Source organism: Ceratina calcarata, unplaced genomic scaffold (genome assembly GCF_001652005.2).
Source record: "Ceratina calcarata isolate Rehan_Ccalc_2016 unplaced genomic scaffold, ASM165200v1 scaffold15.2, whole genome shotgun sequence".
Classification (NCBI taxonomy): Eukaryota; Metazoa; Arthropoda; class Insecta; order Hymenoptera; family Apidae; genus Ceratina; species Ceratina calcarata.
In genome coordinates this window covers 91258-114342 of record NW_017136199.1, presented here as the reverse complement: position 1 = coordinate 114342, position 23085 = coordinate 91258, and the positions used below count along the sequence as shown (strand labels likewise).

The following is a 23085-nucleotide window of genomic DNA, read 5'->3' as shown; positions in this document are numbered from 1 at the left end:
TATTCTGATACTCGTTGCTTTTTTTTTCATATTTACTTAAACTAATTTTTGTAAATTTGTCCTAATTCTTGTTCACGTAATTCCACTCACCGGTTTTTTTGTGTGTAATCTTAAACCAGTAGAAACTGACGTGAACAGGAATTGGGGCACTCGTGCTAGGTTTAAAAATTCGGCCACTATATTGCTATTAAAAATCTGCAATTAAATCGATTGATCTGGGGAAAGGAATTGACGTCCGCGCAGCGGGTAATGTCTTTTTTTGAAACTTCTCTCGTCTTAATCTTCTCGAGAATCTCTCTGAATGGCAGGCTTTGTAAAGGAAACGTCGCAGCTGCGTCCCTTTCGCCTCGTATTTTGCACGCATTCCGATGAAATAAAACGAGAACGGCAAGGGTGCCGACTTCAACCGCGAAGAAGAAATATTTCGAAACGGGATGTTAAATGAGCGAACTGTCCAACTGTCACTCCCGTCTAGTACCCAGTTTCTTTAGCACTTAACGAAAATATGAGCCAAAACGAATCTATATTATTTTCGTTCCTCATGTTACAAATATACGCGTTACACTTATACTCCAAATTTTCTTTGTTAAATGACTTGATCACGAAATTATATCACCTCGCTCGTCGTTTTAGTCTGCGTGGTAAATAAGTATATTCATTTACTTTATTTCTTTCTTAGAAATACAACGTATACACATGTGTATATAATACAAAATAAATTATATATATTAGTTATCGAAGCAGATATTTCGAATAAGGGATAACTGCGTTTTGCTTAAAACATTCACCGATCCAATCACTTTTGCTGATCGTCAACGTAGGTGAGATGCCGTCAATGAAATCCTGAAGTTCAGGAGAAACATTATCATTATTAATAAAAACGTGCGTCACTGAATCATCGATAGACTCTTTAATGGTTCCAGCCATGAATTGAAACTCGTATTTCGTTAAGTCCGATTGATCCTTGAAATACCCCACGATACCACGGAACATGGAATGAGGCGAAACTCCGGTATCGAATAGTTCTTCAATTCTTTTAAACGAACGTAACAACGTCTCTTCGTCAGCGTCGATGGTGTAATGATCATAGTAATCGTCGTAGTATTGTGCCAATCGATTTTTCGTCGACTCGCGGCTGCTTAGTAATTCCCATGGTAAGAAATCTCCTAATGAGGACCAATTTTCCTCTTTGGTAACTCGTCTGAACCAATCTACTGTCACTACATCGTATTCCTTGCTTCGTATGAAATGATTTGCCCTCGGCTAAAAAATTTTATTCATTTCGGTTACAAGCATCGTATTTGTTAATGAAAATTAAATAATAAATTCACCTTTCTCACATCGCCGACGATAATGCAGTAAGTTTCTTTTAAAGGACTCTGCACGACTTTCGCCTTATGCTGCGAAAGAATTATTTCAATTTGTTCTTTCGAGAACTCGTCGTCGCCGTTAACTACGCAGATTTCTTTATTTTCCAAAAGTCGGGTAATATAAGTTGGCGGATTGTCGTAAATAGTAAAGTTCGACATTTTCTCTTCAACCTTTATAGGACGTCGTTTTGCTGCTTTAGGTCTTTTAACTTCAGACGGTTCTTCAATGTCTTCGCAATTTGCCTCTCGCTTTGTCAACTTTTGAATTGGTCGCGCATCCTATTTAGAATTAATGATAAAATACCTATACGGGAACTTACACCTTAATTATATACCTTGATTAATGATGACAATTCATCAGTTGTACAAACGCTGTGCCACGGTTTATCGGTTCTAACGCACGTAACTCTAGGAAATCGCAAACTGTATCCGGTTGGATAATCATTGCTCGATGTAATTTCCGTAGCTCGGATCGTGAATATAATAGAATTTTCAGGACGAATCCATAAAGTTGGCGGATCACGCTGGCATATTAATATTTCTAATAAAATATCAGGAGTGAATTAATGAAATTAATAAAATTACTCACTCTGGGAGGGAGCACGTTCTCTGGGCACTCCGCTTGCCATTTATCTTCAAACATTTTCCCAAGTTCCTCCAATGTGTTTCTAGGCAAGCCGTTGCTGACCGACACTACAGAAAAAAACTTTGCCGGATTTTCACCGGGAGCAGTCGGAGGAGAAGCTACTCCCATCAAGAAGCTTTTTATTAAACCGATAAAGCTTCCTTCACCGTAATAACCGCCGAGGATAATCAGATCCACGTCTTGCACCAAACCGTCTGAATACTAAGAAATCATTGATTAGGAAAATAAATTAACACCGGGAGAAAAAAAATATTTGACAAATAATTACTTCGGCTTTTATTTTATAACAACCGGTGCCTACTCTTACGTTTGGTCTATATTTACTGTCACATTTTTTTAACACAATCCCTTCCTCCTTATCCTTCATACTTCTATTGAATCTTTTGCATAATTGCTCGCTACAAAAGGAAAACATTTTATTCTGTTCTGCAATGGTCAATGAAGTTTAATTACCTATTGCTAATTTTGTTTGATTCAGCTAGTAAGAGGCATCCTTCCTCCTCCTTAAACGCATCTTTTAAAATTTCTAGTCTCTTCTCATAAGGCTCGTTATTAAGTAATTCGTCGTTATACAAAATAATATCATATGCGACGAAACATGGTTGATGATGACTCTTCTCCGTTAATTTCTTAACGTCATAGTTCATTCCCTTTGAGCCTAATTCCTTTCTCGTTTTATGCCAGCCTATTAATTCCCCGTCTAGGATTATCGACTTGACTTGCGAATTTAATAATCGGCCCAACACGCTACTCATAAATCCTAAAATAAATTGTCGACATGAGCATCGTACGAAGCAAGCTCTCAACTAATTGTAAATTTAAATTTGTCTTTACCCGAAGAATTACTTTCCCCGTAACCAGGATTATTTGTAATATCATATCCTTGTCTCGTTAAGTATTTATATTTCCCATCTTTCATATGTATCTGAGATCGTTCGCCATCGTATTTGCATTGCACGATGTACTGTTCTCCGTTAGCGAAAAGCTTGTCTGCATCTTCGATCTGATATCTTTCCAGCAACATAGGTTTAAAATGAGAAAAGATCTTAATACCCTGCTGGTGTCTCGAGAAAGGATCTTGCAATGTATCGCAAACTTGATGCAAGTCGGACGACACCTCGAACATAGAATTCGCGTCCGGATGATAAACTGAAGATACAGAACATTGTCAGAAATTGCATCAATTAATTATAGTTTGTTTAATTCTAATGAACCTGCAAATATTTTCTTATCCCCGATGCCGAGTCTCAAATCTTTTAAAATGATTCGCGTTATCCATTTGAACTCCAACCCATTCGTTTTCCTTAATAGAATTTTAAACTTCTCTTCCTTTGAGCCGATGTCAGTTTTCGACGATATATCGTCCAGAAATAAATTGATACGCTCGATCGTAAAGTCGGAACTCTTGCGCGGCAACCGATTTTTTAATATGGACAAAGCTCTTTCCGCGAAATCGCATCCTGTGATTTTACTCGAGACCGAAGTTCTAAAACAATTTTTTTTATTAATCTAATCTTCTTTTAAATATTCACGATGATAATAGAAATATCGAAGAATTATTGAATCAATGATCTCACTTGTACTGTTTAAGCGAGTTCGCCTGATTCGTTCCTAAACAAAATACACGGGTGTAAAGAGCAGCAAGGGACTTGTGTTTCAAGTCGTACGCGCCGCGTTCTCGTTCCAGGCGCGGTAAAATTAGTCTCAGTATAGGAAAAAGCGAAACGTCCTAAATAGAAGTTAAACGAATGTAGTCTAAAATACTCTCGATTACAATATAACATGTAATACAAAGGAAATTAAGACCTGTACCGTCTCTGGAGGCAGACTTTTCAATTTATTACGACACTTCGAGATAAACTTTTCCAAAGTATCAGTTTTCTTTTTTTCGCCGCTTGCTTTTGAGACTTCTTCCAATACGGTACATAATTCTTCGAACTTAACATTGCTGGCTATTGTTTCGCTCATTCCGTTTCTACAGATTGAGAACGAATAAAATATTAATTATACAGAGTGTATAGAAAATTTTAAGAGAAAGTGAATTGGATGAAAAAATATCCAAATTTTTATAAAATATTTACATATTTATTTATAAATGTTCGTACATAAATTACAAAACAATGATCTTAAACTGTAATATAGTTTTCCAGGTACATTCTTGCTAATAAATAATTGTCGGATTGTAAATAAATAAGATGTAAATTAAACGCAGCTTCTTTCTTCAAGTCTAACAATAACGGATTCTCTTTAACTAACTCCCCGGGATCTTCCTCTAATACTAATTTATAGAAATGCACAGCCGCAGGTAATAAACCGACTTGATGGAACGCTCGGCCCATGTTATAATACGTTTCCTGTTTACCATCCTCACCACGTAGTTGCGAATATTTCTTCAAAAAGGCAACGGCTGAAACAAAATGCAGTAGATGAAATGCAGGACACATTCAAGTTAAGAACATCGCCTATACACACAAGAAAACTAATGTCATTAATAAAATATAATTACCTTGGATTACGAGTTGATTTTTCTTAACAGACAATTTCTGGCATGCCATTTGTATTAAAGTTACACCAATAAGCAACGCCAGCAACGCGCTAGGCACTACTTTGAAGAGGGAAATGTAATCATGAAGAGCGTATTTATATGTTCCGGAAATAAGGCAATTATTCGCGTGCATTATATTTAAATAAGAAAACACGTCTTCCCTGCCAAGAAGGCGCATTATAAACCTATTATGTCTAGAATCTTCTGCTCTCTGCACGATGATATTTAGTAGATTCCAAGAATTGGATTTTGGTATGTCACGTAGTAATTGCCGGACGATATTATAACCGTGGTAGGAATCGTTGTTGTAAATGCAGGAAAGCAAACATAAAAACATGATATGATAGATTCTCTTTTCGAATCTCTTCGACGTCAAAGCGCTGAAACAAATTCTTTGAAGCAGGCCGTATCTTTGTAACGTGCAAGCCAATTTGCACATTTGTAAAAGTAACTGGAACTCTTTCTTTTCGCTTAATTCCGGACTATCTAGGAACGAAGGCGCGTTCTCCTCCTCAATTTTTTCACCGCAATGCAACCGGTGAAGTTGCAACGATTCTAAACGCTGCCGCACAGCAAACGGTCTTGTCAGTGCATTTAATTCAACTTTGTTCCTTATGTACGCGCAATGTCTAGAGAAGAGTAGCATTCCGGATTTAAAATACTCATCGTATCTTTTCACTTTGAAGAGAAGCAACGTTCTTTGATAAATGACTAGCGGGTCTAAAGTATCTGACTCTCGATCCTGATGAAGGACTTCTATCGCCTTATTATATCGACCCTTCAACTGATAAAGTTTAGCTAATGCTGTTCTTGCGCCTAAATGTTGCGGTGACAATTCTCTGACGATTTCGTACGATTTTATTGCCTTTTCCAGATCCTTGCAACCAACCCAGCATTCCGCGTGCCTCAACCATACGGCGGCTAAGCTATAATTATTGCTATTAACTAAAGGATCCAACAGTCTCAAAGCTTTTTCAAATTCCTTTTTCCCCATTAAAGCTTCCGCTATGTCTAAAAACAGATCGCCAGAAATGTCTGGATTCTCGTGTAGGTAAAACTTAGGCAAGAGATCTTCAATCTGTTTCATTTGGCTCAATTCAATCAGGGTGACCAAAAATTTTGCCTTTAAATCAACGACGACATCATCCGGGATTCCACAAGATTCTATTTCATTTATATTAAATTCGTCCGATTCCTCAGTCTTCTCACTTCCTAACTTCTTCGTTACTACTCCTGTATCTTGTTTCTCATCGGGATTTTTATATTTTACCCAAATACGGGTGTACATTGTCAAAATATACAAGCACCTTTTAAACTTCTTTAACGTTATTAGAATTTCAGTCATAATATTAACTTCCTCCAAAGTAATGAAACTAGGACATTTTGAAAAGATGTTTTCCATCGCTTCCAACGCTTGTTCATTATTATTCTCCTCCATATATCTTTTTGCTAACATTTTAGCATACTTGATTATGTTCTCAGCATCATCAGGTTCCAACTGATGAATCAATTTCAAGAATCCTTTTAAGTAGGCTCTCCTGTCTCCGTTTTGATCTAAAAGTTCCGCTCGCGCTTCGTACAAAGTTACGTCTTTCGGGTTCGCTTGAATCGCTTTGTTGTAACACGTTATAGCTTGCTTTATGTCTCCACTTTCCAGCGACAAGTTAGCTAATCTCACCCACTGATCAGCATCTTTTGGGCTGAGATGCGCTGCTATCAAAGCAAATTGCAATGACTTCTCTGGCTGATCTGCTTCATATATCATTGCCAGCGTATGAAATGGTTCTGGCGCGCTCGGCACTTGCCTGTTAAAGAAACAAAACATCTATATTGCTCGTTGCTATTAAAAAATTAGATATTGCTTCAAAGAACACCTGCCTAATTATCTCCATACATATTTTAGCAGCCAATTCTATATCTCCTCTAGCAAATCTTAAATTCGCTTCACCCATGAGACCTTGAAGCACTGGAGGAAGCGCTCTCTTCTTCCTTTTGTAATGTGTCTGCCCTCCAGATTGTGACTTCAATGTTTTGCAAGGAACTGTTATATTTGTTTCTATTCCTTCATTTTCTACATCGTTTCTACAAACAAAATCTCTTTAACAGATGGTTCGTGAGAACACAGAAAATCGTATCAGGCTATTACCGAGAAGAATCAGTCTCTGTAGTTTCTAAGTCAACACCCGGATCCATTCTGGACGAATACTCAGAGAATGTTAACTCTCCATTTAAAAATTGCTTCGTCAGATGGTCTTCTTCATCTGGAGTCAGTAATACATTAGAATGTTCAGCTTCTGTAGCATTGTCCACAGCAGAGTCGCTTTGCTCAGAATAAACTTCTGACATAACAGTCTGTGGCATGTTTGTGATCTCTATAGCTTTCGCCTCGACGAATTCTGTTAGGTCAACATCCATGCTAGATATTGCGGACTCATCCAGTTCTTCTATAATTACTGGGGCTATCGTGCTTTCTTCATCGATCTCCATTTCTTCTGTTTCATTTGACAATGAAATATCCAGTTTGCTCAATGGTTCGTCTCCCATGTTTGTATCCATTTTAAAATCTATTATAAAAATTATTCATTTTTCTAGTTGTGTAAATACACAAATGTGTAAACATCAATAACTTGAACTGTCACATGTGATAGGAATACCATGTGGTGTACGTATCTTGAATAATACCGCACGGTTTAAAATGGAACTCCGCGTATATAATGTGATTAATAATTTATATACATATTTTTCTACTGTTACACGTACATATTCTTAAATATTTATATAAACAAGTTGTTAGTTGAATATGTAATGAAACTTAGGTTATCGTTTAAATTGTTTACCCTTTGCTGAAGTTTATCCCAGAATGATTGGCTTCAAGTCCTCTGTTTGAACGTAATTTTATAAATGGAGATGTGTCTCAGAAACATAGGCCACAATTAACTTACTCTGGCAAGATAATATTAATAAAGCTGCGGTTCTGACACTGACATCACATCACTATAGTATATGTGAACTCTTGTATGCTCTTGTAGTAAACAACAGTACGATAACAATTTGTATTATTATCATGATTCGTTCCTCCGTTGTTCATCGTTACAATTCTTGTACAATAAAGTATACGACTCGTTATTCAGAGAAGTAAGGGACGTAAAAATATTAAACGAAAATGCATGCTTCGAACATTTCACTATTTCATTTGTGGTGGACTTTTATTTTACGAACGTTGAGGTTATGACAACGTCAAAACAAGATTTTAATAGCAAAGAAACATCTTTCCGCCGTTTTTATACTTTGTTCAAACATTAACTAAGATAAGAAGATACCGTATTGTCTTGTTACTGTTCGAAACGTTTGAAAGAAGCATGGTTAGAAAAAGTACAATTTAATAAATTATGTTTTTCTACTACATGTAAGTTCTATAAATTGCAGTAGCATGAACTCCTCTGATAATCAGATAATTATTTATGGAATACATTGGGAACTAATTCTGTTTTAACATTTTTCAGCTGATGTTAATAGTATGAAGCCACATACATGTTGGCTATATGTCTCCTTATTATTAATACTTGGTATCGTGATTCTTTCATCTCATAATCAAGTAAATTGCTTGTTACAAAGCAATAATCTTGTAAACTCTAAGCATAACACTATAACCAAGTCACCGTGCTGTGGCAGTAATCCTGAACAAGTAAAACTTCATTTCGCCAGCAGAATCATTGAAAATGAATATATTGTTGCGTTCAAAGGCTATTATAAGCCACATACGCGCGAGAATTATATAAAAGCTGCATTGAACTCGTCTGGGATACACAAGTGGAAAATTTTATTTCGTAATAACTTAGCTAGTAATTATCCTAGCGATTTTGATGTCGTTCTTCTGGAAGAAACGGATAAACATAATGGCTTGGATGCTTTGACCGATCATCCTCTCATTAGGAGGGTAACTCCTCAGAGACTCGTACAAAGGAGTTTGAAATTTATTAATGCGTCGGAAGATGTTGATTTCGCAGAATATAAAAATTTCAAAAGAAAGATCAACAATTATGTAAGTCTGAAAAGCCAGCTTTGTAATCTTTATTTAGGATGCAAACTCGTAAAGTATTTATTGTACGATAAAAATTTTTAAACAAATATTGCATGGGGAAATGTGCGAAAAGATTGGGCATTCTATTTAAGAAACTGAAGGTGATCCTCATATCTCGATAAAAAAACAAAGAAACAAAAATAGATGAAAGCACTGCATGTCTCCTTGGAAGCCATGCAACGTTTAAAAATTTTTATCGTACAACAAACACGTTAGGAGTTATTCAAGGAGACTCGTTCTACATATCGAACACTGCAACAGTTTCCCTTATCGTAAATTCAATTTGAATTTTAGAATAACCAGTTTTGGCAATCAACCAATCGTCATACATCGCGTAGATTATTAAGAGCTATACCGAGACAAATTACAAGTATACTTCAAGCTGATGCCCTATGGGGTATGGGTGTTACTGGGAATGGTGTTAAGGTAGCAATATTTGATACAGGACTAGCAGCTAGTCATCCACACTTTAAAAAAATTAAAGAACGTTCGAACTGGACGAACGAGAAGACGTTAGAAGATGGTTTAGGCCATGGAACATTTGTAGCTGGAGTTATTGCTTCATCTTGTATAGACTGCCTTGGCTTCGCTCCAGATGCTGAGCTTCATATATTTCGCGTATTCACGAACAGCCAGGCATGTTCCTAATCATTTTCATTTTTTCCTTACAATTAATATCAGGGCTTAAGGGAATTATTTATCTTAATCTTTCTATCAATTGATGCCCTCCACAGGTATCGTACACATCATGGTTTTTAGACGCATTCAACTATGCTATTCTTACAAAAGTTACAGTATTGAATCTTAGTATTGGAGGACCAGATTTTATGGACCATCCATTTGTTGACAAAGTATGGGAGCTAACAGCAAACGGTGTGATTATGGTATCTGCAATTGGCAACGACGGGCCTTTATATGGGTAAAAAGCTGAATATTTTTTTAAACCCGTTTCTTTAATAATAATACGCAAATGATGAAATGTATTCCGATTTCGTACAGTACCTTAAACAATCCTGCCGATCAGATGGACGTTATCGGAGTGGGTGGGATTAATTGGGAGGATCAAATAGCAAGATTTTCGTCACGTGGCATGACAACATGGGAATTACCGTCCGGTTATGGGAGGGTCAAACCCGATTTAGTAACGTATGGATCAGGTGTACGAGGTTCAGCATTACAAACCGGCTGTAGAACTTTGTCTGGGACTTCGGTCGCAAGTCCGGTCGTCGCTGGTGCTGTAGCACTTTTAGCTAGCGGATTCGTGCAACCAGATGGATCTCAACCTGTTAAGCAAAGGGTAATTTCATCTTTAACTTTCCATAAGATTTCTCGTTGCTTCCCAGGAAAAATCATTTAATTGATGTATTATCGATTAAGATAACTCCGGCAAGTATGAAACAGGCTTTGCTTGGTTCCGCGCGTCGTTTACCTGGAGTTGGAATGTTCGAACAAGGTGCTGGGAAGTTGGATCTATTGCGAGCATTTCATTTCCTACGGTCGTACACACCGATTGCCACACTTAGTCCAAGGTAAACAAGATTTACATGTATGATAACTTAATTGTTATCGACTATTACATATGAATTATTATACCAGCTATATAGACTTAACGGAATGTCAGTACATGTGGCCATACTGTACACAAGCTGTGTATCATTCTGGTATGCCTACGATTGTAAATATAACAATAATAAATGGTTTGGGTGTATCTGGACACGTAGCCGATCTCGTTTGGCATCCGTACACCGGCAACGGCAACGGTGACCGAATCGACGTATCGGTGACTCATAGCGATGTTCTTTGGCCATGGTCTGGATGGTTAGCAGTTGCTATAACTGTTCCGTCGGCTGCTCGCGATTGGCAAGGCATAGCTCTAGGTTCATATCTTTTCATTGCTTTAAGTTATACAGGGTGCGGCGAAATGCAACTCGTTTCATTTTCAAATTTCATTTCAGGTCATATATCTGTTACAATTGAATCACCACCGAGTGCCGGAGAAGAGAAAGTGAGACAGTCGAAAATAGAACTACCCTTAAAGGCAAAAGTGATTCCTACACCGCCACGTCAGTAAGTATAAAAAATGTTAAGTATAGTTCAGAACTTTATGATATAATTAGGGATTAAATGATATCTTTACTTGGTAGTAAACGCATTCTATGGGATCAATATCATAATTTACGGTATCCTCCGGGTTATTTCCCACGAGATGACTTACGTGCAAAGAATGATCCACTCGATTGGAACGGTGATCATATCCATACTAATTTCAAAGATATGTACCAGCATTTACGTAATGCCGGTTATTATTTAGAAGTATTGGGCGCTCCGTTCACTTGTTTCAACGCTAGGAACTACGGTACCTTACTTATAGTTGATACGGAGGAAGAATTTTTTCCTGAAGAGGTACTGTTACATGCTGAAATGTATTAAATGCATTTTATTTTGTAACAAACTAATGGAACATCGTAGGTGGCCAAACTGAGGAAGGATGTAGACGAAGAAGGTCTTTCCGTAGTCGTGTTCGCAGATTGGTATAATGTTACCGTTATGAGGAAAGTAAAATTTTACGATGAAAATACAAGACAATGGTGGATACCGGATACGGGAGGTGCGAACGTACCAGCGTTAAATGATTTGTTATACGCTAACTGGGGTATTGCGTTCGGAGATCAAGTACGCAATGGTCAATTCAATCTTGGACAACACCCAACTGTTACTTTTGCTTCTGGTACTACAATTACTAGGTAAAAAGACATTTGATGTATCCGATCATCGTATTATTGAGCGATCATGTTAATAAACTTTCTTGTTGTCAAGGTTTCCAAAGGACGGCGTCATCCTTTATGCAGAATTGGACGATCAAGGACAAGAGCTTCTTCTTGAATCGGAATCAAAATCGACAGCTGCAGTGCCGATTCTTGGAATGTTTCAAACGAACGGTCACGCAGGCATGAAAGGAAACTATCCGAACAACCACGGAAATAACGAAATAACTGATAAAGAAAACGTGGAAAAGAATAACATGAAGGACCAAGCAAATGTACCAGGTAGAATTGTAGTGTATGGAGATTCTACTTGCATCGATGACAGTCATTTACAGAAACGTACGTCCCCATTATAACATTACTTCTCTAACTAATAATTGTATCTTTACGAGAGAAAAAATCGAACTTTTATTTGCAGCCTGCTTTTGGATGCTTGATGCTATACTAGAATATACAACGACAGGACATATTGCGACTGTTTTTACCGATGACAAACAAACTAAGGCAAAGGTCCTCGAAAAGTCCAGTTTGTTAGACAGTAATGAATTACCGCAACGCATGGAAGGAAGTCATTTAAAGCGCCATAGCAAAGTATTACTGCCTGAAAATACTAACGCTGGTCATATCAGACCACTCCCACCTTGTCCTATAGTAACTCCTGCCAATCCGAGACCTCTGAACGAGTCTGTCCCTATGTAAGTCGCTAGAAATTTTACTCGGCAAACAAATTTGTTATATTATTATTATTCCCGAATCGGATTTCATTTCAGAAATCTTTATAAACCCCAGAAATTATTATCCGTTGGAGACCAGATAATAGCAATCAATCCGGTTCTGCAAGATTCGAGCCCGCTCTGGCTTAGAAGGCGCGTCGGAGGCGCAAACGTGCCTACGTTGCATCACGCGGAGCGCATTAATATCGACGATTTAAAGCAGAGCGAACAGGATGATAGTATAATATTTACAAGTAAGTGGACATACATGATAGGAGTATTAATCGTAGGAAGTATATTTCTTTACTTATTGAACCGATGGAATTGCTTAATAACGAAAAGGCATTCTCGAAGAAAACGAACAGTCGGTAGATTACGCAGAGTTATTCAAACTATTTCTCTACGCAGAGTACCTCAAATGTGATTGCGTATTTAACAGACCCTCGACTAACGCAAGATAATGTTCAATTAACTCCGGTGAACGCTTGAAAGATATAAACGAACTATATTATGTGCCTTTAAATATATAGTACTCAACGTAAATTTCAACGTTGTATAAATTATTTCGACGAATTCGATGCGTTGTTGATTCATCTCCGAACAGCACAAATTTTTGTTAACGAATACGAAGCGCAAGATTAATGCGCGGTTTTTCTTTTTAATTTCTTCGAAGAAAAGAAAATCAGGACTAAACTAAAATAGAAATTCATTGCAACAGTACGAATATATACTAAGGTATGTTAGCAAAAAACATGTAGAACAATTCACTTGATAAAGTAAAAGAGGATAGATTTTAGATTCCATATTGGTAATATTTTATATGTTTATATTTTTTCAAACATTTTAATCTTTTAATTTACAGAACACTTGCGTGATTTAGGTGAAAATGTGTATAGGTGAAATATATATCATGTTATTTAATTAATATTAACTTGTGATACATAATAATTATTCGAGACTTTTATGTATATGACATCACCAACCATTTTTGTTACGAATAAATATGCGGTAAGATAATATTAGTCCAAGAATGTTACTTTGTAAGATAGTCTATAAAACGAAAATTCCATACGAATAAATCTGTTTTTATAAATATATATATATATATATGCATATATAAAATTATTTATTTAACAATACAAATATTTCAACGTTCATAATGCATTCTAAAATGCACAAATTACATTACATCTTAATTGTAAAACGGATTGTATGTAACCCAATGTGCCCTGTCCTGGTCTGTGGCAGACTTATGAGACGTGAAAATACTTTTGAAAACTTCTGAAGCTTTGGGATCCTTCGCTACGCTGTAATCGTCTTTGATCTTTTTATACGCTGGATCTTTAGCTTCTGTTCTATTGTTGTTAATCTTATGATGAGTTTTATCATCCTTCTTTATTTTCTTTTTAGGTACTTCTTCTTCCTTGACATCTTGCCCTTGATTATCTTCAGTGTGCTTTTGTTTTTTAGATTTTTTCTGTGTTGCCTTTCGGAGCACCATTTTCTCCTCCATCAATTTAAGATCGTCACCTTCCGCATTTAGTATAACGATATCCGTTTCAGTAAAAGACTGTTGGCACTGGTGGCATATCTTGCTCTTTACTTCTTTAAGTGCTCTTTCACTCATCACACACCCACATGACCACAAAAAGCAAAATTTGTATTTGCCGTTCATCTCCAATCCAATGAGTGGACAAATGTAAGGACTCTTTCCTTCGTCTGTATAGCAATCTCCCTTCTTAGCTTTGTTAGCCTCGAATGCTGGGTTTGGTGTCAAATTCAGAGCCTTAACATCTTTCAAGGTTTTGATATGTTGGGCTGATTCTGGAAGAGTAGTACGATCGAGAAGACCTTCCAACACTGATTCCTTGCTGTAAAGACGTCCCAAGCTGCAGCCAACCACTGGCTGTTGTAATGGTAACTGTCTTATTGTGCAGTGCCTCCATTTAAATGCTAACTCTGCTTCTTTATCTTTCTGCAATTAACATAAAATAAGATTTTATTATACGCAAATGTTTGAGTAACCAGCACGAAAAAATCAATACCTACACACAATATATGAATACAAAACAAAAATATAGGATTACCTGTTCTGGCTTCTTCTTAACCCTTACGAGCTCGTCTCTACGAGGTATAGTTCCACCATCGCAACCCATGATATGTTATAGAATCAAATCGAAGAACAATTTTAATCTATTTGACTCTAACAAGATTTACGTCAAGCGCTTTAGTTGGCAGTAGTCGAACGTTATTATGGATTATTAGAATGTGAAAGCCAGCGTTAGACACTGTCAGACTTCGACTTCGACTCGGACTGACTCGGACACACAGTCGACTACAATACTGCCAACATATATCGCGAGTATGATATTTATCGAATTTTACGAAATATAAATGCTTGGTAATCCATTTTCTATCGAGTTAAGGACAAAAGTGAAGGAAAAGTGTTTAAGGAAGATCGTCGAGTTTCGATTTAACGTGTGAGTTGTGATGTTAAACGGATCCGACTTGTTGTGGTAGCAGTGTTTGTCGCGGACGGATTCCGAGTCAGCTGATGCTACTCCCATTTTAGTTTATGCTTTAGTTGCCGGGCGGGTCGTATCGTGAGGCGGCAGCAGCACACAATTGTCATCACGTGAGGTCAAAATCACAATGGTTTCCGATGGTTTCTACGACGAGTGATTAGAACAGCGAATGTTTTGAATTTCCCGAGAAATTCAAGCATCTGCAGCGTTCTAACAACGGAGCCGGGATCCGAAGTGTCCGGTAAGTGAAAAACACTTTGTCTCTTACCCGAAACATGCCAATGTTAACGAGCCATGATCCCCCCGAGAATTGATCAAAACTGCTGTATTAACTCGTGTTTTGCGAACCAAAGAAGATTCAATTATTGTCAAACCTGGTTGCACTTTACGCTTTTAAACCGTGTAATATAAGACATCTTACATCTGCGCAGCGAGTGTCATTATATTTCTGAGACTCTCGCAGTTCTATACGCTTGACATATTTTTCTAAGAGAACCATCGAGATCTATCGCATTATCGATCTCAAAGTGGTTTTTTAACGGACGCCATTGAGTCATTTTGATAATAAGCACATCTTCGAAATAAGATAATTCGTATGAGCATCTTCTATTCAAGGACGTCTCTTTTGGTGTGCAATTCCGTGTACACTTGTCATTTTCCTATATATTGATCGGTCTGTGAGTTCGGCGCGCCATTCTTCCATTTAGTGTGTCACGTGGAAAGCGCGCCTAATTACATAATACTACAGTTGAAGAAATACGTCGTGCCACACCCGCTTCTTTTATTCAACAGTTTAACGCCTTGCACATCGTTTAAAGATGCCGAAAATTCGGAATTTTGTCCCGTCGATCGTCGTACGCGCGACAGATCGATGGACGACGTCGGCAAGGCCACAGAATAACGAATAAAATCAGTGAACGAGAAACGTTCAAAATCAGAGCAGGTGGTTGTTGACAAGCCTATAATGTATCTTTCTCATCGAGAATAAATTTTCAATTTGAAATGAATTAATGTCGACTTTAATCCTAATACAATCGCAAAATACAAAATCGTTACATCTCAAGTTGTATGGAGAGTTACAAAAAATGTAATAAGAAACTCGATACAGTCTCTTGTGTTAAGTGCAACGCATGTACTCAAGACTTGGAAAACGCAAAGGGTCAACATGTGTGTATAATGCAATGTTTCAGATACGATAAAATACTTATATTGGAACATTGTCCAAAATGACAGAATACTGGCTAATATCTGCGCCAGGGGATAAGACGTGTCAACAGACATGGGAAACGATGAACAACTTAACATCGAAACAGCATTCTTTATCGATCAATTACAAATTTCATATCCCAGACTTGAAAGTGGGAACGCTGGACCAGCTCGTCGGTCTATCGGATGATTTAGGGAAACTCGACGCTTACGTCGAGCAAGTGACACGCAAGGTGGCCACGTATTTGGGCGAAGTTTTAGAAGATCAAAGGGACAAGCTCCATGAAAATCTATTGGCTAACAATAGTGAGTACAGATACCGTTGTGCTTGTGTTTTTAGAACTTGCTCCTTAATTTAAGTTTGTATCTATTCTCTGATGGAAGGGAATGGATTATCGAACATCTCAGGGGTCCAAAATTATAAGTAACATTTTTTCATTTCACGTTACATTTCGTTGAACAAAATCTATGAATTTGCCTATTTCTCAGGATAATGTCACTCGATTTGTTTTTCTTTTTTTTGGACCCTTGCCGACAGGTATCGATCGATTTTTTGTGTACAATGTTTTAACAGTGATATAATATTGGTTGGTGAAGACATAAATGAATACCAAACACAAAACACGAAACATGCACACAAGTTAGAATGTTTCTTTGAAGATGATCTTAAACATGTATCGGTTGATTTCTTCAGATTTTAATTTGTTCATTGATAACGATAATAGCACGATTAGAGTCTTTAATCCTTATTCTCCTCAGTACCCTATATATTAATAGATTCATAAACGGAAACAAAATTTTGTCTGTGTAAACTCGTAACAGTATACCTAATAATTATTTTTTACAAGTTTCTCTTTAAAAGAAATATGTTCTAATCGAAGGGATAATATACAGGCAAAATACTTGTGGCTACTGCACATAGTAAATAACATTTTCGAGTATGATGTGTACCATCAACTTTGGAACTAACAAGAACAATTTCTGCACTGGAGCAGTATGATCATTTTTTAAAAAAAAAATCTTTATTGGAATACGTTTCGTAACTATGGAATGCTCACGTTTAACTGTGAAGTCTTTAATATTTTATTTGAAAACATAATGATTAAGCAATCTGTAGAATTATCTTTAAGAGCGAGTTTTTGTGCATATGTATTTTCATGAATGTATTTCATGTATCTCCTCATATAATTTTATAATCCATTTGAAAATCTCGAATTTCGTATTGCAAGACAGAAAACATGATGGTATGCATCATATTCTGGCATATAATTTATATATCTGTAGAATGCTTATTACTACAATTGAGTTAGAATTCATTTAATTTATTATTTAATACAGATAATTTTTCATATTCGTGGTGTTGCTTGGCTTGCTTTGTTTAATTTCGACCACATTAACCCTATTTCCCTACCTTATTATTTTATTAACAAATGCTCATACATGTGCACCATCAATGATGTATAAAGCTATGAAAAAATTTTTTAATACACGAAACATGCAGAGAGTATTCATCGGGTTTTTTGAAATACGGAACGATGATTCCGAGTGCATAGAAATCTGGACCATATGGACCACAATCTATTGTTAATAATTTAGAAAGGACGCAAGGAGTTGCTTGGGTTACTGTGGTCACCAAGCTCCAATTAGTTGTTACAAGGATTCTTTCCTTTTAGTTTCTTCAGTTATCTTCTGTTATTATTCTTTCGCATTATTAATTGTTTGCCACTTGAGTTTATTATCATTGCATATCATTTGCTCATCGGATCTTCAGTTTCTTCTGTTCGTTTCGATTGTGCATTGTTTTATGTTCCTTTTCGTTTTCTTCTTTATTTTATTTTCTTACTGCTTTCGCTTCGTCGGAGTATTTATCGAAAAATCTACTTCAGTATCCAGGTGTTACTTTGTTCAAAGAATTTTTCATTTCAAAAGGAAAGTGTAAATCGATGGTAAACTTTTAGTTTGAGTAGAAACATTTTTCTAACGACGAAGTAATGTAATCATGAGGTGCCATATCTTATTTGAGTAGAGGATACACGTCTCAATATTTTCAAAGTATAATTCTGTTAATATTCATACTTATGAAAATTGTATGATAAAAATTGGCGTCGATTTGTGGTATGGAAAGAGACTTCCACTTACGAGAGACGAATTTCTGAATTGAGAATCTTCGTTAGGATATCAGATCTTCTTACACGTTAAATACTCCGCGATATTTTTTTTCCTTTTTTTCCTTTTGAGTTATTTTTGATTGAGTTTCGACAGCATTGTCGTTAGGCATTTGCGTAGGACGCAATAATAGTTGAACGAGACGTATGAAAAAATCGCGCGGAGATTGGGACTGGGCTGTAATGGATAGGTCAAACTTCAATGGATGGGGAGAGCTCGAGCCCCGAAGGGGGTCCGGACACCCCGCCAAACACCCCCGTCACCCCATCACACAAGACTTCGAAGGAGCACCACAGGCAATGGAAGGATTCGGAGAAATGTGAACCAGAACTGGCCGCCTGTTTAGGTCAGCATCATCACCAACGTCATCATCACCACAACCATCATCATAATCATCACAACGAGCATCATCAACATCATCATCATCATCATAATCATAAACATCATGGCCATTCTTCCGATGTCGAAAAGAAATCGTCACACAGCCCTCAAGGCTTCTGTGATGTCCGTTCATCGAACGATCCCTTATCGGCCTATTCATGCTATCATGCGCATTGGTGCGCCGCTTCGACCTCTTCCACACCGGCTCCCAGTCCTACTCCGACGAGTCCGAGCCTGTCCCTTTCATCAAACTGTAGCAGTGAAGGAGAGACCACATGGCAGTCGGGGACCACGCGCCCTCGGACCACTGAGAAAGCAGATCGATCTACTTCCTCACGCAAATCGCTCGGCAATGACGACGACGAAGACGATGCGGACCAAAACAACGACCAAGACCAAGACCAAGAACATAGCGGCAATTTGCCCAATCCAGGTACCCGTCCTATCACCGCCAGGCCAACCCCCTCAGTCGGTACCTTATTTTCCGCCCAAAAACCCCCACCCCCCGAAATGAGAGAACATTATAGATGCGAAATTTGTTCAATACCTATATCTTTCCTGTGCACCTCGTGATTCGCCCGTTTTTTAGCGACCGATTCTTGTCTTGTCTTATCTCCTTTGGAGGTAGATATAGGAGAGAACGAAAGAGAGAGCGAGAGAGAGAGAGAGAGAGAGGTTGTCATTTCGTATGATACTTGAAAGTCTTAGATCGTTCGTGATCTTCGCATGCAGCTTTCGCTTAGAAGAACATAAACGGAAACGAGGATAATCGGAGACAAGTGTTCTCACTTTGGTTCGGGTTCCTCGGCCCAATCGCAGTAATAAAGAAGCGTCTTTTAATGATCCTAGTGCGCATTTCCTTCAGTGTCAATTATGCACAACTGCACTATATATGCAATGTTTGTAACGCTAAAGTATTTTACGCCAAACCTTGCCTCTCATGTATAATTGAATAATCGATAGAGAAGTCTTTCTTATAAATGTTAATGTGCTGTGTCAGATGAGAAAGCATTGCTTATTACGTACGTTTTATTTTCATTTTGTCGTCACTGTAATTAAATTTGTCACACTTTGTTATAATTGAAGTTGCATTCGTTGGAAAGACACAATTTTTCTTTGTACTTGTAACTATTTAAATATAGTTTATATATATATGTATATTTTTGTATATATTTGAGCCGTCGAAATGATGGAATATGAATATGTTAAATAGAAGTCATGACAATCTCTCTCGAGTGCTTATTACATATCAAGTGAGACAGTACCGAAAGGAAAATGGAAATGGCTTAGTTTTAAACTTAGCTTGCGACTTGAGCAACAGATCTACTGAAGTCTAGTATATCAAATATTTTGCGTTGTATCGCAGTAATTTCCACGTTGACGTTACAACCATGTATTTGATTTCTTGTGCACGCAGGAATTATAATATTGGAAGATAACAAAGACAGCTGCCCGTGTTCTAGCACATTTTAATTGCAGCAAATGTGCGTACAGTCTTAAAGTTTATTTTTTTTCGGGAAATGCTCTAGTTCGTTTTTAAGTTCTTAGCTAGCTCTTTTTTCACTCCTGCGTCCTAACGATAACTGAATACATATACTCCACAAAACTTTTATACAAACCAATAGACTATTCAACTTCAAAGACAAAAGAAAGAGAGAACGAGAAATTCGTCGTAATGATACGAAAGTATTCTCTGTGATTAACATCTTTCTCTCTCAATTTTTATTCTTCAAAATTTGACCGATTGTTCCAGGTGCTGTGGACGAATGAATGAACACATAGTGTTTTACCTTTACTCATTATCAACCTTTTTTACACTTCAACTGCTTCTTTTTATAATTTCTTATTCCATGTTCTCTTATACCATACTTTGCTTTAATTATCTTACGTACGTACGAAGTTTTCGTTACATATTATTTTTAAATGATACATGTTTAAATGCATACCAAATTTTATTGGACATCGTTCGTATACAAGTATTTAATGGAATTGAAAACACGTCAGCGTGATAAGTTATCCCGACATAATTATTTAATCATTTAATTAAGTTGTCCGTATGATTTAAGAATAACGTCGCGACGTTATTAATAATTAGTTTCGAGTATCGTGGACATCTGTGGATGCAAAATTCGTAACACGTATCTAAAGTATGGTTTAAGGACGATTGTACAGAGTTACGCTACATCCAAATACAGCTGAAACACTACTTCGTATAACTTTATTTCGTTCTTATATGTTTTTCAGCGTTTTTCCTATACCTAGCTTTCACACGCTTTCAAACCGTTACTTTCTATAATTTTTCATATAAAAGACAATACCGCACAAATTATAATACATATACACATGTGTATTATGGACGTATGGCACAGATTACAGATGAGACATAAGTAACTTGAGAAATAAAAGAAAACAGTTCTTAAACACTTATCGATCGGTACATGGACTTATGAGAATATTGTTTCGCATGATCAGATAGATTTTTGATGACAGTATGGTGCTCAATACCCTTCAACACTACAAGTTTTATCCATATCACAGAAAAACATCCTACTGATCAACTTTTATGAAGTACCTCATGAACAGTTAGCATGAAACGCTTTAAAATATATACTTAGCTTAGCTGTTTATGTGTCTATGTTACTATTGCTCATGCTATATCACTTAGGTCACTGATTTAGGCTACTCAAAAAGAAATTACGGTATCGCAAGATTCCCATTGAAAATTGCCCAAATCTGGAAGGTGCTTACTCAGCAACAAATAATCGAAAGACGACAATTTTTCATTAAGTTAGAGCTTGGAACCTCTACTATAAAATGCTATCTAGAGCTTTTTAATTTGACACAGACTTGGATAACTTTTTTTCGGTGATGACGTTTATAGCAAATGAAAGATTGATTCTCTGTCTTTAATTTAAGAGGAAAATTAAGTTTCTACGATTTTTTCATCAAATCATCATCCTATAATAATTTGTTGGTGAGCAATTATCTTCCAAACTTGGCGAATTTCCGACACAAAATTTCTTGATGCCATAATTTTATTTTGAGTAGTGTATAAACACAATATTTGGAATAATCGCATTTGAAAATAGATATAACAAACTCATACTGGTTACCAGTTACGTTTTAATAAAGTGTGCATGCGTGCGTGCGTGCTTATCCACTCGAAATTATCAATCAATAAATTTTTTACCGAAGAACATGCTAATGCGGCTTTGAAGATCAGCCTAGCTGCATAGTTGTCATAAATTTTGTTTGAATGAATATCCGATGAAAAGGAAGAAGAGCACTCGATGAGATAATAAAAACGAGGAAAACAGAAATTCCATTAAAATAAATCTTGTATACATTTGTACGAAGCATTGAATTAAAGGGACTAGCTGGAACTGCACGATTCATTCAAACGTGATTTACGAGAAATTCTTCTTAATTACAGATATATAAATATGTTAATTAATATTTCCCATAAAACGATCGAACGAGAAAAAAAGAGACGCTCGTGATAAGAGATAATTAATAATATAATATACTTCTATACGTTAATGTTTGCATGCCGTATTTTTGTTAATGTCTTGCTTATTTTTTGTAATGCTAATATGTAAGGAGCGTACTAGAATCGAAGAATAATTTCAGTAGAAACAGTCTTTCTCTGTTATCTCATTATTGTCAATACTCTCCTTATCACAGAGTCAATCTAAAAATTATTTTAATTGTGGTTCGGCTAAAAGTAATTTAACTAGATATTTACTCATATGCATATAATCTTATTGTACAAATGAAGGTTTTTGAAACGCAAGACAACGCACGTTCCTACTTTTCACCCTGAAGAAAGTAAGAAACATCCTCCTTGACAAAGAAAAATTCTATGCGCTCAATGAAAAGTTTAAATACGCTTCCAGATTTGCATATATTCCTGCATTTGTACAATACACTGATAATTCAACAGAGCTTTATCATATTTCAGCTTCTGAACTTTGTCGAATCATTAAAAAGATATAATCAGTACCGCATTTGTAAGCACATTTAAGCACTTAGTCTATTACGTGTGATTTGAACATTGCATGTTATTTTATGATTCCATAATTTCGAAACTTTTACAAGGCTCTGTTCGAATATTTCTATTTTAAACGAAAGCCCGTCTGTAACTATGGAACGATTACACTAATATTTTAAATTTACTAGGTGATCTACCGTCATATATAACTCGATTCCAGTGGGATATGGCAAAGTATCCCATCAAACAATCGTTGAGAAATATTGCTGACATTATCAGTAAACAAGTGGGTCAGATTGACGCGGATCTTAAAACAAAATCTACAACGTACAATAATTTGAAAGGGAGCCTGCAAAACCTTGAAAAGAAACAAACGTAAGCTGACCGGTGATTTCTATCCGATTTATCGTATTTAAGGATGTATTGACTATACAGTCAATCCCAAAAGTTTATGTACCTTAGAAAAACGCATTTCCTGTAATTAAAAATAGTGCACATTTCTTCTAATTTCGATACTTAAAGAGTTACATATGATTATTTGGCATTTTATTGATGTTGACAAAATCGGACCATTCCACCGTCGAAACGACGAACTTTTGGAAAAAAATTTCATTTTTCCTCAATAACTCCTAAACTGCTGGTCCTACGAGAAAATTGCATAGAACCTTTCTTGTAGAGGACGACGAGATCTATAAT

At 36.6% G+C, this 23085-nt stretch overlaps 4 protein-coding genes across 15 annotated transcripts in view; 2 read left to right on the top strand and 2 right to left on the bottom strand.

Annotated features, from left to right (window-relative positions):
- Window positions 1–13: 13 nt before the first annotated feature.
- Window positions 14–7593, bottom strand: LOC108631987 (general transcription factor 3C polypeptide 3). Of its 4 annotated transcripts, XM_026819357.1 has the most exons (12): window positions 7504–7593; window positions 7399–7440; window positions 3823–3991; window positions 3594–3745; window positions 3231–3502; window positions 2851–3165; window positions 2470–2776; window positions 2285–2414; window positions 1960–2217; window positions 1706–1894; window positions 1332–1649; window positions 15–1263 (listed from the first exon to the last, which is right to left on the bottom strand). In XM_026819357.1, exons 3-12 carry the CDS (start codon window positions 3982–3984, stop codon window positions 733–735), a joined length of 2634 nt encoding a protein of 877 aa, XP_026675158.1. In that variant the 5' UTR covers window positions 3985–3991; window positions 7399–7440; window positions 7504–7593; the 3' UTR covers window positions 15–732. The 4 variants fall into 4 exon arrangements, with proteins under 4 accessions (XP_026675160.1, XP_026675158.1, XP_026675159.1 ...); XM_026819359.1 differs by having other exon boundaries at window positions 14–1263; window positions 2324–2414; window positions 7399–7550; XM_026819358.1 differs by having other exon boundaries at window positions 16–1263; window positions 3829–3991; window positions 7399–7550.
- Window positions 7594–7696: 103 nt separating this feature from the next.
- Window positions 7697–14875, top strand: S1P (membrane-bound transcription factor site-1 protease). Of its 4 annotated transcripts, none has more exons than XM_026819356.1 (14): window positions 7697–7967; window positions 8065–8603; window positions 8937–9278; window positions 9377–9561; window positions 9642–9939; window positions 10020–10171; window positions 10239–10519; window positions 10598–10709; window positions 10787–11045; window positions 11112–11386; window positions 11460–11746; window positions 11826–12102; window positions 12178–12374; window positions 14693–14875. In XM_026819356.1, exons 2-14 carry the CDS (start codon window positions 8079–8081, stop codon window positions 14725–14727), a joined length of 3225 nt encoding a protein of 1074 aa, XP_026675157.1. In that variant the 5' UTR covers window positions 7697–7967; window positions 8065–8078; the 3' UTR covers window positions 14728–14875. The 4 variants fall into 4 exon arrangements, with proteins under 4 accessions (XP_026675157.1, XP_017891774.1, XP_017891773.1 ...); XM_018036285.2 differs by lacking the exon at window positions 14693–14875 and adding an exon at window positions 12983–13217; XM_018036284.2 differs by lacking the exon at window positions 14693–14875 and having other exon boundaries at window positions 12178–13217.
- On the bottom strand, window positions 13213–14430 carry LOC108632002 (protein RTF2 homolog). The gene is made up of 2 exons (XM_018036290.2): window positions 14208–14430; window positions 13213–14095 (listed from the first exon to the last, which is right to left on the bottom strand). Exons 1-2 carry the CDS (start codon window positions 14274–14276, stop codon window positions 13313–13315), a joined length of 852 nt encoding a protein of 283 aa, XP_017891779.1. The 5' UTR covers window positions 14277–14430; the 3' UTR covers window positions 13213–13312.
- Window positions 14718–23085, top strand: part of Vha44 (V-type proton ATPase subunit Vha44) — an 11519-nt gene continuing 3151 nt past the window's right edge. For 2 of the 6 annotated variants that reach the window (XR_003390030.1, XM_026819362.1), the window contains exons 1-4: window positions 14735–14886; window positions 15836–16157; window positions 18208–18831; window positions 22578–22764. Coding sequence is in view for 5 of the 6 variants with exons in the window: in XM_026819362.1 (XP_026675163.1) it covers window positions 15872–16157; window positions 18208–18831; window positions 22578–22764 (1097 nt within the window). In the remaining variant the exon portion in view is untranslated. The other 4 variants (XM_026819365.1, XM_026819364.1, XM_026819363.1 and 1 more) reach the window with 4 other exon arrangements.

What these genes read in the sequence shown, in the direction of transcription:
- LOC108631987 (XM_018036288.2), bottom strand. Translation starts at nt 7,117, where the DNA reads ATGGATACAAACATGGGAGACGAACCATTGAGCAAACTGGATATTTCA. An exon ending in ATATGTATGGAGATAATTAG is followed by an intron (nt 6,367 to 6,439) that starts GCAGGTGTTCTT and finishes TTTCTTTAACAG; the next exon opens with GCAAGTGCCGAGCGCGCCAG. An exon ending in AAATCAACTCGTAATCCAAG is followed by an intron (nt 4,424 to 4,522) that starts GTAATTATATTT and finishes ATTTTGTTTCAG; the next exon opens with CCGTTGCCTTTTTGAAGAAA.
- LOC108632002 (XM_018036290.2), bottom strand. Translation starts at nt 14,276, where the DNA reads ATGGGTTGCGATGGTGGAACTATACCTCGTAGAGACGAGCTCGTAAGG. An exon ending in TTAAGAAGAAGCCAGAACAG is followed by an intron (nt 14,096 to 14,207) that starts GTAATCCTATAT and finishes TGTTAATTGCAG; the next exon opens with AAAGATAAAGAAGCAGAGTT.
- S1P (XM_018036284.2), top strand. Translation starts at nt 8,079, where the DNA reads ATGAAGCCACATACATGTTGGCTATATGTCTCCTTATTATTAATACTT. An exon ending in AAAGAAAGATCAACAATTAT is followed by an intron (nt 8,604 to 8,936) that starts GTAAGTCTGAAA and finishes TTTGAATTTTAG; the next exon opens with AATAACCAGTTTTGGCAATC. An exon ending in ATTGCCACACTTAGTCCAAG is followed by an intron (nt 10,172 to 10,238) that starts GTAAACAAGATT and finishes TTATTATACCAG; the next exon opens with CTATATAGACTTAACGGAAT.